We start from the raw sequence: 16302 nt of genomic DNA, 5'->3' as shown, positions 1-16302 counted from the left end.
TAGGTCAAATATATAGTCAAGAAAAATCCAAACAGGGCAAGACAAGTGATGCCCAACTCTTGGGCACCCCCTCCTTTTTCTGTCATTGACCACCAGCAAAGGACGCACAATATGTGCCATAAAAGCCATGAAAATCTCAAAAAAAATCTGAGTTAAATCAGTACCATAAGAAAAGAGTTTTGGTTTCCTAAAATTCTATCTCATAGAATTTGAAATCCAAACTAATTCCTACTTTGACTTGGTCCACAACCACATTCCATGTAAGAGAGAAAGAGTGAAAGCTTTGGACGTACGTGAAGACCTAGGAGAGAAGGTTTGGTCGCACAAAATAAGAGATAGTGGGCGTGGGGGGCTAAGATGGTGCAAGGTGGAATCCTAGTCTTATTAGGATTCAATCTATGACTTGTTCAAATTTGGTTTCTCAAACCAAATCAAACCAAAACTAAATCAACCCAATTAAAATAGGTCTTAACCCAACTAAGAACTTAATTTAATCAGATTAAATTAGATTTAAATTTAATTTAATTTTTTAATCAAATTAAAAATTAGGTTGACCCAAGTCCTAATTGAACTAGAACTAATTTTTTTTGCACTTGGCTTATCCAATAAACCAATTGAACTTAATCCAATCAAGTCCAAACTAAATATAATTAAATCATATTCAATTAGACTTAATCTCAGTCTATTAGCTTAATCAAATTAAGTCAATTAGTAATCAAATTGCTAATCGATCCTCCTGCAATACTTGCACTAGGTTAAATTTCAATCGTATTGATCGTTTAACCCTAAAACGATTCTTAATCGTTGATCAATCATCTGATCGGATCGTGAACTCTAATATGTGTGATCTCATAGGTCTGAACCTAAGCTGGTAGCATAGGAATAAATTTTTGTACCAATCGAAGTGACCATCTAGCAATGGTACCCGACGGTTGGGTAGGTCGAATGTGTAGAACAACATCCTTAGAACCCATGCGGATATAGTTCCCATATAATTCATCTCCTTGACCAAAATGCTCATAGGATACCTCAGAGTTCAACTGTTAACTCTGATTAGGTTATCCACATGGTATTTCAAAATATCAAATTTATCTGATGGATTATCCTGGCTAAGATTTTGCTAAATTGAAATACAGCGACTCATTTTTCTCCAACTCTTGAAGTGGTCAATCCCATCTTGATCACACTCCGATTTCGTAAGTACTTGACTGTGCCCAGAAGCCTTCCGTCATTGAATTAGAAATTCAGTTAGTCCAGTACCAAAGCACAGTGAGTTGCTTGCAAGTCACTGAGGTGATTTCAGGTCTAAGGGACACTTATACCTATATACCATCAGAGACATTTTCGACAGCAGAATGCTCTGGAGTTGATCACGTTCAATGACGATGTATCCTTACATCTCACCTGTATGCCATACCAGTATCTCCACACTCTTTGGTTAAGAGGACAACCAACCCATATGGCTTACAGTGACCTATGCTCGATAGAAGTTGTCGTCCTTATTAACAGCTTATCATTTGGTCGTGAATAATTTTAAGAACTAATCGATAAATCCTCTCTTTATCGAACCTAAATAGTCCTAAGGACTTCATCACAATAATAGAGTTCATTAGAAGATGAAAACTTGTGATGAAAATATCAAAAATATATTTTATTTATTAATAAATCAATTATAATACAAGGTTGCTCAACCGTCAATATGTTGACGATTGATTTTTGGGACATATTTTCCGACACAGAATACCTCTCATCAGCATAAATGAGATCCAGGATATCTCAGCTCTTCTCAGGATAGACTGCTCTTCTCAACATAGATATAGCTCTTCACAGCAAGCATATGGCTCGACATGTCTCTTTACAGCAAGTATATGATTCGACATACCTTCAAATTTATATTTTGAATATGAATTCGAGGTATCCATGGTATCATTGTAAGCTGCAATGATGTTTTTCATGATGGTAACGATGACACATTGTATTAAAGTGTGATGGCATTTTATATTGTGAATTACACTAATCCATTCTAAATAATTGAACGTACAAGTTAGCACTAACTTCCACAACTGTGGTCACGTGCGTCGCACGCACCAAATAATTGTCCTTTAGAAGGCCTCCCAGCCCAGCTGCGGGGCGACCGAAATAGTGCGGCGGCGTGGTTGAGTGCGAGGGCGAGCGCAAGGGGCTCGTATTCAGTGCAAGAGGGAGCGGGATTTGGAGAGATGGGGAAGACGCCGGTGCGGATGAAGGCGGTGGTGTACGCGCTGTCGCCGTTCCAGCAGAAGGTGATGCCAGGGCTGTGGAAGGATCTCCCCGGGAAGATCCACCACAAGGTCTCCGAGAACTGGATCAGCGCTACCCTCTTGCTCGCCCCCCTTGTCGGCACCTACTCGTATGCCCTCTCTTTATCCCTCTTCTTCCATTTTTATTCCCTCCTTATTAACCGCTGATCTGTTTCTTTATCCGATGATTGATTTCTCGAGATTGGCTTTTGATGGCTTCCACAAAGATCTCTTTTTGTTTAACCATTGCATCAATCGGTGTCGTATTTGCTTTTCATCCATGTATTTATAGATTCGAGTGCGTCGGATTTCTCTGTTTTCTATTACCTGTGATAAAAGGAAAAGCTTTTTTTTTTTTTTTTTAATTTAGCACAAATGGATTGGTATTGGTGATGTCTTCTTGTTGTTCTCGATCTTATTATTTGTGGGTTGTCAGATGTAAAATATTTTTTTATTACGGATCACTTCGAAGGTGATCCGCGAGGTTTCCCTTATATAACAATGTTAGGGCAATCGGACTTGCTCCCCAGATTCAATGCTGGCTCCCCGCCTTGTGGTCGGTCAACCTGACTCAGTGTTGGCAACAGATGATGGACCATCAAAACGGGACCGCCAAAGGTGTTACCAGTTCAACTATGGTGTCTACATGGTTCATCACTCGATACTCTATTGGCGTCATGGAACATGGATGGCCGACTATCAATTGGTAAGCCGACCGACTATCGATAACTCTCGATCGACTTTTCAAAAAGCAATAAATCTTAACAACTTGGTCGATTATATAACCGATGATCAGGTGGTATGTCAGAATCACCGATTAGTGGTCAGTCGGTATATTGAAAGCACCGATATACAGTCAGTACATCAAAATCACCGACATCCAGTTGGCATCTGGATCTATAACTATAATGCTACAATTGTGGGCAACGACTCTACACCACGACTGTTAGTGGGCATAAACTGCCGACTAATCCCATGATTATGGCCCAATAATAGGGGTTAGCTATCTTTTTGTGCCACGATAAGCAGGACTCCACGTGTCCTATAGTTATATTCGAAATATCTATAAAAAAGAGGTAAGCAATAGTAAGAGGCTTTTTACTGGGCTAAACTCTATCGAAATCTACTTTCAATTCTACTGTTCACTACTCTCTACTGACTTAGACATCGAAAGGTTCCTGTCGAACACAACTCTGGCCAGTGAGCTTGCTTTACAGATCGTTCTTCACCAGATTTAGGCGCACTCGGGAATTGGCCGCGACAGATTGGCATGTCAGGAAGGGAGATTGAAAGATCCAATCATCATGGCAAAAATAAGAGCCCGGAATGTTTTCATTAGCTTCGCCTGACAATCTTTCGTTCGGAAAGATCCCCCATCTCTACCAATAGAGTCCAGTTCTTCGCATCCGGTCGTCACCGCAGATGCTCAACAATTTGTTGCTTTAATGCAGCAGGTGAAAACACTGACGGAGACAGTGCACAGTCTCCAGCAACAGCAAGCACAGCAACAACAATAGCAGCAACCGGCGACGGAGGAGCCGGCACCGCATATGGTGCAATCTAGGCACAGTCATCGTGCTTCACGACGATCTCCTTCTTCGTCTTTGGATCGACGACCGACTCGACATTCCCATCATGTCGAGCCACCACTATCCTGGCGCTCTCATCGTGCCACCCACTAATAGTGACAATCTCCTTCTTTCTCTCACCGCCATAGTAACAAGAAGGGGAAGAGACCGCGCTTACCTTCATATTCTTCATCTTTAAGTTCTTTAGGAGATTCTACCCTTGCATTCTCACACCAATGGTGACTCGACGACTATGAGCGCAAGCTCAGAGACATCGATCATTGATTCAACCAGCTCCAAGTAGATGGTCGAGGGTCCTCCAGCGACTTTGGCATCCATACTACACCCTTTTCTCGATGCATCTTGGACAAGCTGATCCTGACTAAATTCAAGATGCCATAGATGGAGCCTTGTGACGGCTCCATCGATCCTGTTGTCCATTTGGAGAGCTACAAGGCTCTCATGATGATCCAAGGGGTGACCGACGCCCTCTTATGTCTTGATTTCTCGACTACCATCCGGAAAGCTGCTCGAGTTTGGTATTCTGGGCTCCAGTCAGAAAGCATCCATTCCTTCGAGCAGCTGGAACATTCGTTTGTGGCCCACTTCAGCACCAGTACAAAGACGCCATGAATATTCGACATCTCCCTCAAATGGCAAGAGGGAGAAAAATTTAAAGATTTTGTGGCGTGTTTCAATACAGCAACACTTGAGGTTCGAGACCTCAATGAGGACATGGCTATTTTAGCCATGAAGGGAGGGCTCAGAAGCTCCAAATTTGCTTGGTTGCTCGACAAGACGCTCCCCAAGACTTATCCCGAACTTTTCAAATGCGCATATAAATATGTTTGCATGGAGGAAAGCACTTTTGACCGGTGCGAATCAAAAAAGAAATGTCAGAAAAAGGTGCAAAAGAATGAAGCTCCGACTGAACCAAATCGGATATCAGCTAACAAAGGAGCTTCATCCCATCGATGGAGTCCAAAACCGAACAACTATGGTTACAGGTATGACTCCACTCCTCTTTCTGCTTCTCATGTCCAGATCTTAATAGAGATAGAGAGAGAAGACTACCTTCATCATTCCCCACCAATAAAAGCATCTTGAAGGAGCTACGACAAGAAGAAATACTATCAGTTCTATCGTGACCACGATCACAATACCGAACAGTATCTCCAACTGAAAGACGAGATAGAAGACCTAATCCGAAGGGACTATCTTGGAAAGTATCGATGTGACTGTCCGACTCAACCTCTTGCCGACCAAGAACTTCAGCTTCAACATGAGGAAACAAACAACAATCGATCAACGATGGGAGTTATCAATATGATTTTTGGACGATCGAGAGACTGGAGGGCAAATTTCGAAGAAGGATCATCCAAAAAGTCACAATACAATGTAATTTCTTTTTAGGATGGTGATGCTTGAGGAGTATGAACTCTTTATGATAATGCTGTCGTCGTCTTAGCGACGATAGCAAACTACGATGTAAAAAAATTCTTGCAGATAATGGAAGGTCTACGGATGTTTTGTTCTACTATCTACTGACTGACTCAAAAGAGTCTTTACACCCTTGGTGGGCTTCTCAGGAGATGCAGTAAATATAGAGGGGGAAATTACTCTTCCTCTAACCGTCGGAACCGAACCACGATAAAGTACCGTCCTCTTAATGTTCACGCTTGTTCGAGTTTCTTCGGCTTATAACGCCACACTCGGACGATTGGGACTTAATGCGTTGAGTGCAGTAGTTTCGACTTACCATCTCCTTGTCCGATTTTCGACAAGAAACGGTATCGACGAAATGCAAGGGTATCAACAACTGGCCCGACATTACTTTATGGTCTTTATCGATGGCAGCAAATATGAAGATCCTCTGTCGGTTGATAAACTAGATCAGAGGGATAATGAAGAAAGGGATGAGCCAGTTGAACAACTGGTTTCGATCCCATTAAGAGAAGATGATGTGACTAAAACTATTCAAATTAGGTCACCACTACCTGAGTCGGAGCGAAATCAACTAGTGAATTTACTAAAGATGCAATGCAGATGTCTTTGCTTGGTCGGCGGCTGACATACCTAGGATTCCACCAGAAGTCATAACTCACTGATTAAACATTAACTCAAAAGTCAAACTAGTGAGGCAAAAGAAAAGAACTTTTGCACCCGAAAGGTAAAATGTCATCGATGAAGAAGTGGATAAGCTTCTTGCGACAGGCTTTATCAGAGAAGCCAATTATCTGGATTGGCTCACCAATGTTGTAATGATGAGAAAAGTCAACAAAAAATGGCAAATCTGCATCGACTATATCAATTTGAATGAAGCATGTCCAAAGGACAACTTTTCTTTATCGAAGATTGATCAACTGGTCGATGCAATGTCGGAGCATAAACTTCTGAGCTTCATGGACGCCTTCTCTGGATATAATTAGATCAGAATGGTGTCCGAAGATGAAGAGAATACTGCCTTTACTACAGATAAAGGTATCTATTGCTACATGGTGATGCCATTCGGCTTGAAGAATGTTGGAGCGACTTACCAACAGTTGGTCAACAAAATATTCAAGACACAAATCGGATGCAATATGAAAGTTTATATCGATGACATGCTGGTGAAAAGCATCGAAACCCATGATCATGTTCGGGACTTAGAGAAAGCTTTCGACATAATTCGACGACATCGGATGAAGCTGAATCTGACTAAGTGTGCATTCGGTGTAACAGTCGGAAAATTCTTTGGGTTTCTCGTGTTGCAACGAAAAATTAAAGCTAATCTGGAGAAAATAAAGGCTATTCTCGATACAAAGCATTTCAGCTCCAAAAAAGAGATACAACAGCTGAATGAAAGAATCGCCGTACTTAATCGATTCATTTCAAAATCAACAGAAAGTTGTCTATCTTTCTTCAAGATCTTGCGGCAAACAAAGGATTTCTCATGATCGAATGAATGCTGACAGACCTTCGAAGATCTGAAAAAATACTTAACATCTCCTCCACTGCTTACAAAACTAAGGGAGAAACGTTGTATCTTGGCTACATCTTCGGGTGCAGTTTGTTCTGTTCTTGTTCGGAAAGATGAAAATCGAATTCAATGATCAATTTACTATACTAGCAAAGTACTCTATGATGCTGAGACCCGGTACTCGAAGATGGAAAAAATGATCTATGCTCTAATTATATCGACTCAACGATTTCGACCGTACTTTCAAATGCACTCAGTGGTTGTATTAACAGACCAACCATTGAAGGTAATCAGATATCGATCGGATACTTTCAGTCGGATGGCGAAGTAGGCAATCAAACTCAGTGAATTAGCATATAATATCACCCACGATCCTTAATGAAAGCTCAAGTCTTGGCCCACTTCATCACTGAGTGCATTGTACTCGATGACAAGTCTGATGACAAACCTGAATAAATTGAGAGCTTAAAGGCCGAACAAAAGTCTGTTTGGGTGTTACATGTTGATGGAGCATCCAATGCTCAAGGGAGTGGAGCCGCCCTCATCCTTACCAACTCCAAAGGGACAATGACTGAATACATCCTTCGGTTCAACTTCAAAGTTTTCAATAATCAAGCCGAATATGAAGTCTTGTTAGCCGGCTTGAAGATTGCGAAAGAGCTTGGTGTAGACAACTTGAAGGTCTTCGTCAATTCACAATGGATCATCGGACAAGTTAAAGGAGAATTTGAAGCCCGAGACTCGATCATGGTGAAGTACCTTCAAAAGGTGAGAGATCTCATTCATACCTTCAAATATTATGAGATCTCCCACATCCCTAGAACAGAAAACGCATGCACTGACGCACTATCTCGGCGGGCGACTACTTCCAATCTACTTGGTCAAATATTTGTCGAATATCTTGAACAACCGAATATCGACAAAGTTGACGAAGTGCAATAAATAAATGATGAACTAAGCTGGCTGGATCCGATCATTTAGTATTTGATCGATGGGACTCTATCTGCAGACTCATTAGAAGCCAAACGACTAAGGCGGTGGCTTCATAGTATGTGCTGATGAATGGATAGCTATACAAAAGGTCATTCTCTCTTCCACTGCTCAAGTGCTTGAGGCCTATCGAAGCTGATTATGCTCTCCGAGAAGTCCATGAAGGGATTTGTGAAAATCATTGGCTTACAAGGTCCTACGATAGGGGTATTACTGGCCCACTATGAGGAAAGACGCTATCGAGCTTGTTCAGAAGTGCGAAGCATGCCAAAAGTATGCCAACATATAGCATCGACCGATCAGCCAATTGACGTCAATCATTGTATCATGGCCATTTGCACAATAAAAAATCGACATACTCGGTCCCTTCTCCCCGGCAACTGGTCAGAGGAAGTTTTTATTCATCGCAGTGGATTATTTCACCAAATGGGTGAAAGTCGAACCCTTGGTACAAATCACTGAAGGCAAAATAGAAAATTTCATTCAGAAGTCTATCATATGTCGGTTCGGATTGTCACACACCATCATCACCGATAATGATAGATAATTCGACAATCAGAAATTCAAAGAGTTTTGTGCAAAACTTTATATCACATATAAATTCACCTCTGTAGGCCATCCGCAATCAAACGGTGAAGCGGAAGTGACAAACCGAATGATTTTACATGGTCTCAAGATCCGATTGAATGAAGTCAAGGGCTTATGGGTAGAAGAACTATATCCTATCTTATGGGCTTATCGGACGACTCCTCGCATCCCAATGGAAGAATCACCATTCAATCTGGTTGGAATGGAAGTAGTGATCCCATTGGAGATCGGAATATTATTAATGAGGGCTGAACAGTATGTAGAGCCAAGTAATTCTGATTGCTGAAGAGCCGACTTGGATTTGCTCTTGGAGGTTCAACAACAAGCTCAAATAAGAATGGCTGTGTTCCGACAAAAAGTGGCCCGGTATTACAATGCAAGAGTCAAACCGAAGATTTTTCGTCTGGAGACTTGGTCTTAAGAAAGACAAAAGTTTCAAAACTCTTGGACCAAGAGAAGTTATCTCCAAACTTAGAAGGTCCTTATAGAATGATCAAAATCCTTTGCCCGGGTGCATACCGACTAGAGACCTTTGATGGAACGACTGTCCCTCTGGACATGGAACGCCGACAATTTACAGATGTATTATCAGTGAAGTCTATCTTAATATTCGAATGACATTCGATTTTCAATAGATTCTTGATTGAATATTCAACTATCTACAAACATGTCGTCTGACCGACGATCCATTGGCCAATCTACATGCCAACTCCAATCGATCGAATCTACATATCGACACAAGTCAGACGACTATATATACCGACTTAACTACGGTTGAAAGAAACAATATGCCGACTCAGCTATGGCTGAGTGGAACAATATGCCGACTCAACCACGGTTGAGCGGAACAATATGTCGACTCAGCTATGGCTAAGCGGAACAATATGCCAACTCGATTCTGATCGAGCAGAAGGTATCTTGACTCTACTTCGTTCGGTTGAAGAATATTCGGCAAACTTTACAACAACAGTTACTGACTAATGTTCGCTACGTTAGCAACAGTTATTTACTACAAGTGACGACATTCAAAGGGACAACAGTTGAAAAAAAGTTTCTTTCATTTAACAGAAGGCTACAAAATCGGACCAAGGTTCGGATACAAAGAGAAGAATCGGACTAAGGTCTGGTTACAAAAGGAAAGAAACTTCATTTCCAACTAGAAAGCTACAAAAATCGGACTAAGGTCCGATAACAAAAAGAAAAGAGAAAACTACTTCGACTGCCCTTCAACTTCATCAGCTACTTTCGAGGCTGTTGCTTCAGTAATCGTTGCTACTTCGGCCTCCATGGCTTCGACAGCTATCGGCTCTGCTTTGATCGATGTCGGTGCAGCTTCTTCAGTTGGGACAGTTCCATCGACAGTCGATGCTGCTTCGGCTGCCTTTTCTTCTGGAGCCGGGACAATAACGCTGCTTAGATCCAGCTTCGGATAAAGCTCCCCGATGGCATCTTTACTACTCGCATACCCGACTCAGTAGGCTTCATCGCTGCCTTTGAGGACTTCATTTTTAAAATCTTCAGATTTTTTGTAGTTCTTGATGGCCCGATTAAGAGCCTCTTAAGCCTGACTGAGAGTCTCTTGAGCGGACTTCGACTCCTTCATGGTAGCCGACTCAGCATCGGTCAGTGCCAACCTTGCTTCGATGGCCCGATGCCTCTCCCACTCACCCTCCAGCTCGCGGTAGCAGTCGTCGCACTCCCCCCGAAGTCGACTGATGGTATTTTTCTTCTATTGAATACGGGCATCATGGGAGGCGATTTTCTCTTGAGCCGACGATAATTCGGTCTTCAATCGGGAGATCTCTTCTTTGTATTTCCTCTTTCGATCTTCCGCTGCCTTCAAGAGCTCTTCGACGACCCCCTTATTAGCTTCGGCAGTCACAATCCGATCGATCCATGTCCGATCAAGCTCCATCAGTTCCTCGAACCTGTTCTCTATGATTGATATATCATGCACCAGCTGAAAAAGACCACTCAACAGTTAGATATCACAAGGAAAATAGACAAAAAACAAGAAGATAGTGGAATACCAACTTACGTCGAGGATGATGGGATAGAAGGATGAGAAGATGTCGGGTATGGTCCGACTCTTCCTATTCTCTTGGTTAGATGGGAGAAGCGCAGCCTCCAAAAGCTGCTTAGCCAGCTTCAGGTTTGCCAGTGCCGACTCATCAGCGAGAACCCGAATGTCGTAGTACTCCATAAAATCTTCCAGAGCCTCGCCATGGTCGGAACTTGTGGTGCCTTCTCTCGATCTTGAATGGACGATTGACCGATTGGTGCCGCCATCCATTCAGATGTGGAAGACCGGAAGGATGGTGATGGCACTCGAGATATTATCGGCACCATGCTAGTAGGTGGCGGATCGATGATTGTGACATCGTCATGATCGCCCAACTGCCCGATTGGTAGAGATGCTTCGGGTGGTGGAAGGACCATCAGGGCCGACAATGCAACGATCAGTTCGACGCTGGCCTCAATGATGACCATCGATGGTGTGTTGGGCCGACTCTTCTTTGGACCCTGAGAGGGATCAGCACCGACAGCGAGCCTCTTTCGGATGGCAGCCCGTCGAATCTCATCCGCTGAAGGTCGCATGGCTGCAGATGGAAAATGACAGACTTAGTTCGAAATTTGAGATTTAGTAGAAAAAGTTAAGTGAAAAATGAAAGACCGACTATACTATACCAAAGGCAAGTGCCGAACTAAGTTCGGCATCGTACAGGCTTTGCTCCATTAGCAACTTCCATTGTTGGGGAATTTCCATATCCTTCAAATGGAGGAAGTCTTCTCTGTCGATGGCATCGATTTTACTATTTTCATTTGGGCTCACCCTCGGATTTTCCCAAGTGGAAGGAAAGTCCCACGGTAAAGAAGAAGAAACAAAGAAGAATTAATTCTTCCATCCATGGATGGAAGAAGGTAGACCGATAATAAAAGACAGACCCTTCTTCGGGCTAAAGAACTACCAACCCTCAGCCTTAGGGTGTAGGCGAAGTATGAAGAAGAATCGAAAAAGGGACATCCTAGGGGTAGTCAGAAGCATATGACATAACATGGCAAAACTGATAAGAAGCCAAATAGAATTCGGAGCAAGTTGGGCCAGGCAAATCCTATAATAATAAAAAATGTTCCGAATAAAGTCCGAAATCGAGAAACGAAAGCCGGCCTGAAGGCTCTCCACATAAAATGCTACTTGGTCTATAGGAGGAGAAATTATCCGATCATCCAGACCGGACGCATAAAGTCGAAAGTGCTTCGGAATGCGATATTGCTCTCGGAGATGAACTGTGGATTCGGTTAAAAGGAAGCCTCTATGGTCGGACCCGGATGAGGATCATCAATTGGACTAGCCGATCGATAACCCCGAGAAGGTTCTAGACTGGGGATACTATCTATAGGTCTTTCTTCTTCCCTAACCTTACTTTTGCCTTTTCTACTACTATTGGCCATTGATAATGGCTGAAAAAAATTTGAAAGAAGAGCAAAATAGAAGGAAGAAGGACCAACCTAAAATCTAAGAAGCCCTGGGGACCACGAGAATGCAGAGGAGGAGATGCTCGCGACACCCATGGGAACCCTCCAACAGAGCTCTCAGCACCCATAGGAATCTCTCGAGCACTCAAAGTTGCAGCAGAAGACCCAAACAAACCCAAATGAAGGAGGAAGACAACCCTTATATATAACCCGTCAATAGCTGAGGCGTATTTATTCAAATTAAGACTTCCCAGATCTTGACACTTGGCGGTATGAGGGCCGAACATGATGTTTCGATGCACCTACCGCCTGATTATGGCACATCGGCACTATTCGCATGAGTCGTCAAGAGCCAATTATCATCAGATGTGTAGCGGTACCTGATTGGTTAAAATCAAATCAATCGAATCATTCGGCCACCTAATTGACAATAATATTAATAATCGTCCTTTCGGCTAGACTCCTAATGATGATTGCACGATCATCGAAATGACAAAATTGTTAGAAACTTTCAGTTTTCAAGGAGATTGTTAATGTCTGCGGTAGAAATGACTGTAGATTCGGAGTTCGAAAAGACATGTGGTGACTCCCATCGTCCAACGTGTCAAGCTATCTTATACTTGGGAGTGGGGGGCAATTGTTGGGGCAATCGAACTTGCTCCTCCCGACTCAATGTTGGCTCCCCGACTTGTGGTCGGTCAATCTGACTTAGTGTTGGCAACAAATGATGGACCATCAAAACTGGATCGCTAAAGGAGTTACCAGTTCAGCTATGGTGTCTACAGGGTTCATCACCCGACACTCCATCGGCATCATGGAACATGGATGGCCGACTGTTAATCGGTAAGTCGACCGACTATCGATAACTCTCGATCGACTTCCCAGACGGCAATAAACCTCAATGATTTGATCGACTATATAATCGATGGCCAGACGATATGTCAGAATCACCGACCGGTGGCCATTGGTATATCAAAAGCACCGACACCTAGTCGGTATGTCAAGATCACTGACATCCAGTCGGTATCAGGATCTGCAACTATAATGCCACAATCGTGGGCAACGACTCCACACCATGACTGTTAGTGGGTATAAACTGCCCACTAACCCCATGATCATAGCCCAATAATAGGGGTTAGCTACCCTTTCGTGCCATGATAAGTGAGACTCCATGTGTCCGACGATTATATCCGAAATGCCTATAAAAGAGAGGTAATGGGACAGCAATGGTAAGAGGCTTTTTACTGGGCTAAACTCTGCCGAAATCTACTTTCAATTCTATTGTTCACCACTCCTCACTGACTTAGGCATCAGAGGATTTCTGCCGGACACAACTCTGGCCAGTGGGCTTGTTTTGCAGATCATTCTTCACTGGACTTAGGTGCACTCAGGGATTGGCCGCAACAAACAATAAGGAAAGAAATGAAAAAAAAGAACCTCCCACTCCTGCCATGAGAGGTTTTGGTATGTTTTAGAAGGCGTGGTGTTGTTGCATTTGTGCGTCAATTCTTTGGCATACTTGGAGAATGAGAAAAAAATAGTTGCGGTGCTTTCGATTGGATTGGTTATAGATTAGGGAATGTATGTTTTATTTCTGAAAGTTGCCTCTGTTTGGGGCTCTCCTGATGTTTGGAAATATCGTTTTTGAAGCTGTGATATTTGGATCTTAGGTTCATCAATATGTACATTTTCATCTGTATTCGGTTGTGCGACATGGTTGTTGGTCCTGTTTCATTGCTGCATCTTTGGGTGAGAATCTTGTGAGATCTGGGAAAAAAAATCTGACATGGACCAGGTTATATAAATTGGCTCACAAATTGATTTTTGTGGTTAAAGCTAAGATAGTGTTTGAACGTTTGGATGTCTTGGCATGCTGTATATGAGCCAAGGAAATATTATTGATGAGATCTGTGTTTAACTTTTGTCCATCTGATTGCAAGAGCTTTTGGCGTTAAGTTGGGGCAGCAGTTAGAAGTACAATTAAAATCTAATTGACAATAGAAACGTAAATGGAAAATGAAAAGAGATGTCTAAATTATGGTTATCTTTTTGCATCATTGATATGTTTGACTTTTTTTTTCAGAAATTTTTTCTAAAATGCTTGTAATTGTAGTTTTCTTGATTGGCATGTTGGTAATGTGAATAGTTGTAGAAGCAATTTATATAGATAAAAATGGAAATGCCAATTCTCAGGGACCTTGATTGTCAGGATAATAATGACAATCCTGGATCATTAGTTTTAATGGGTGCTTTCCGACTCAATGATAGAGAGATTGTGGCAAGACGAATGCATGCTTTTTATCTTCTTGTTGGGTTCTATAGTTGGAGCATTGGAGTTTGGAGGATATCTAAATGATATCTGCTACAATTTAAAGTAAAAGGGGAACACTTTTTAAGTTCAAATATCACTAAATCTTATAATGAGTTATAGACCAATGAATGTACACTGGAAACCTATAGTTCACATAGACAAATTTTGTGGTTGGCCACCATTTCCATTGAGAAAGACATGCAATTTGCTAGGAGCATGTGAAAAGGTTTATGTATAACAATTTGGTTAACATTTCTTATTCGCTTACAATGCCAGGAAACAGACTAAACTTTCTGTTATGCATGTAGATGTTCTTGGACTATAATAGTAACCTTACTATTTATGGATGTCAGGAAACATCAGCATTTAAATAATAGTATATTTAGGTGGTTTATTCATTTGAGATATATTTACATTTTTGTAATGCCAATTCTAGGCATTAATGTTTACATGTCTTTAACCATTGGTTTTGATGCCACCATGGAGGAACTTCGCAGTTGGTAGATAATATAAACTGGGTTTCAGAAACTGGCTTTGGTGCATAGTAATGTCGTACATACATACATAGACCTGCATTTCCTTAACGTCACTTCTAATCATGGCAGTCTCCAGCCTGTGTGGCCTGATACAAGAGCTAAGACTGAAAACATGGTTGTCTGCACCATCGTGTCTTGCTTTCCCACCTCTGCTGTGATATTTTTTTCTTTCAACAGCTTATTACTTGGCTTTTGCAGATCATATGAAGAAAGCAAGCTGAACATAATTGTTCTTTTGTTAATTTTAAAATTATTATTAATATATGCTAGCGGATAGCAGTATCAGTTTGGATGTATTCATTTTAACTGCTCCTTTTTCTTTTCTTGAAATAAATATTTGTTCTTTCTTTACAAGTAAGGTGTTTTATCAACTTTATAAAAGGCTTAGTGACAGCTTGTGTTCTTGGTGCACTAAAATTTTTATCTGATATGTTATCTGCACATGCAGTTATGTTCAATATTATCAGGAGAAGGAGAAGCTAGCTCACAGGTACTAAGATTGAGATGCCCCTCTTTGAAATCATCCTGGTCATGGAGTTAATCAGAGTTCGTTGCCGTGTGCTCTGATGTGTAACCTTTTGAGTTCTTATTATGCTGCAAACTTTATCATGTTTTCTTTTGAATAATTGACAGTGTGAATTCATTTTTGTTAATTACATGGTTGCACTTCCTGTATTAACTGAGGTGCAGAAACAAATGATGTACCTATTGTTGAATTAACTATTCCACCGACCTATTGTTGGTGACCAGATCTTACTCTCTAATAATGAGTGGACACTGAAGATTTTGATAATGACCTTTGTTGCAAAGCTGGTGCAATCAGCAGTGCATGTTTTGTTGTTTTGCCATAGTCCAAGGATTCCCCAGCATGGTTCATTAAGGTTGTATAGGTCTAGTTAATGGACAGATTCTGTGTTTAACTCCTTTAATATTGTTTTCTGCTGTCTTATTATCCGCCTCACCCTTAGGACCACTGGTTGGCTTTTGCAACTTTGCCAAGCAGATCTGTTCGTTCCTCCAGAATTACTCCCCAGCCTTCCAATTCAGATGGAAATATCCCTGGAGTTATCAGCAATTCGTACTGGCTATAAAGTATTTCCTGTCCTTGTTCTTCGTCATCGGTAAATTCATTGCTGGTCTTGAATGCCACGTCGCAGTATGAATGACTCGTCGCAATATAAAGTTGATGCATCTTTCAGATTTCTTCTGTTTTGTGGATTCTGTGTGATTTTGGATGCCATCAAGGTATTTGCGGACGTTGGTGACAGTGCTATCGTCTCCACCCATCCTGGTTCGGGGATCGGGTTGTGGTAGGGTTAATGAACCCCTCAATTATATGTGGTTGAGGTGATTGAGCTGCAGAGGGCCTCTGACCAATTCGTGATCACCTTGCTACATATTAGCTACTTGGGATTTCGGGAGCAGTGGCCTATGTCCGTTCCTCACAAAAGTCACACCTGTCTCTTCCTTTGTTCCCTCCACTTGGCAACAATCAAGCCAAAGGGAAGATATCATGTGCTGTTACTGTGTCTTCTACTCGAGTGTTACTAATATCTGAGATATACCGTGATGAGGCGTTTTTTCCCGTCCTCTT

The 16302-nt window shown here is 41.8% G+C and overlaps 1 protein-coding gene across 2 annotated transcripts; it reads left to right on the top strand.

The window, feature by feature from the left end:
* The first annotated feature begins 2116 nt into the window (after positions 1-2116).
* Positions 2117-15501, top strand: LOC109505105 (cytochrome b-c1 complex subunit 8). 2 transcript variants are annotated; one of them, XR_002163641.3, is made up of 3 exons: positions 2117-2389; positions 2810-2985; positions 15157-15501. XR_002163641.3 is itself a non-coding variant. In XM_019847088.3 (2 exons), the coding sequence occupies exons 1-2, from the start codon at positions 2220-2222 to the stop codon at positions 15203-15205; spliced, it is 219 nt and encodes a 72-aa protein (XP_019702647.1). In that variant the 5' UTR covers positions 2121-2219; the 3' UTR covers positions 15206-15501. The 2 variants fall into 2 exon arrangements, 1 of the variants encoding a protein (XP_019702647.1); XM_019847088.3 differs by lacking the exon at positions 2810-2985 and having other exon boundaries at positions 2121-2389.
* The last annotated feature ends 801 nt before the right edge of the window (positions 15502-16302 follow it).

This window comes from Elaeis guineensis, chromosome 8 (genome assembly GCF_000442705.2).
Source record: "Elaeis guineensis isolate ETL-2024a chromosome 8, EG11, whole genome shotgun sequence".
NCBI lineage: Eukaryota > Viridiplantae > Streptophyta > Magnoliopsida > Arecales > Arecaceae > Elaeis > Elaeis guineensis.
This window is presented reverse-complemented; position numbering and strand designations above follow the sequence as displayed.

Excerpts from the sequence above, each read along its gene's own strand:
- LOC109505105 (XM_019847088.3), top strand. The coding sequence starts at position 2,220 with ATGGGGAAGACGCCGGTGCGGATGAAGGCGGTGGTGTACGCGCTGTCG. Across the intron at positions 2,390-15,156 it reads CCCCTTGTCGGCACCTACTC|TTATGTTCAATATTATCAGG; the intron begins GTATGCCCTCTC and ends CTGCACATGCAG.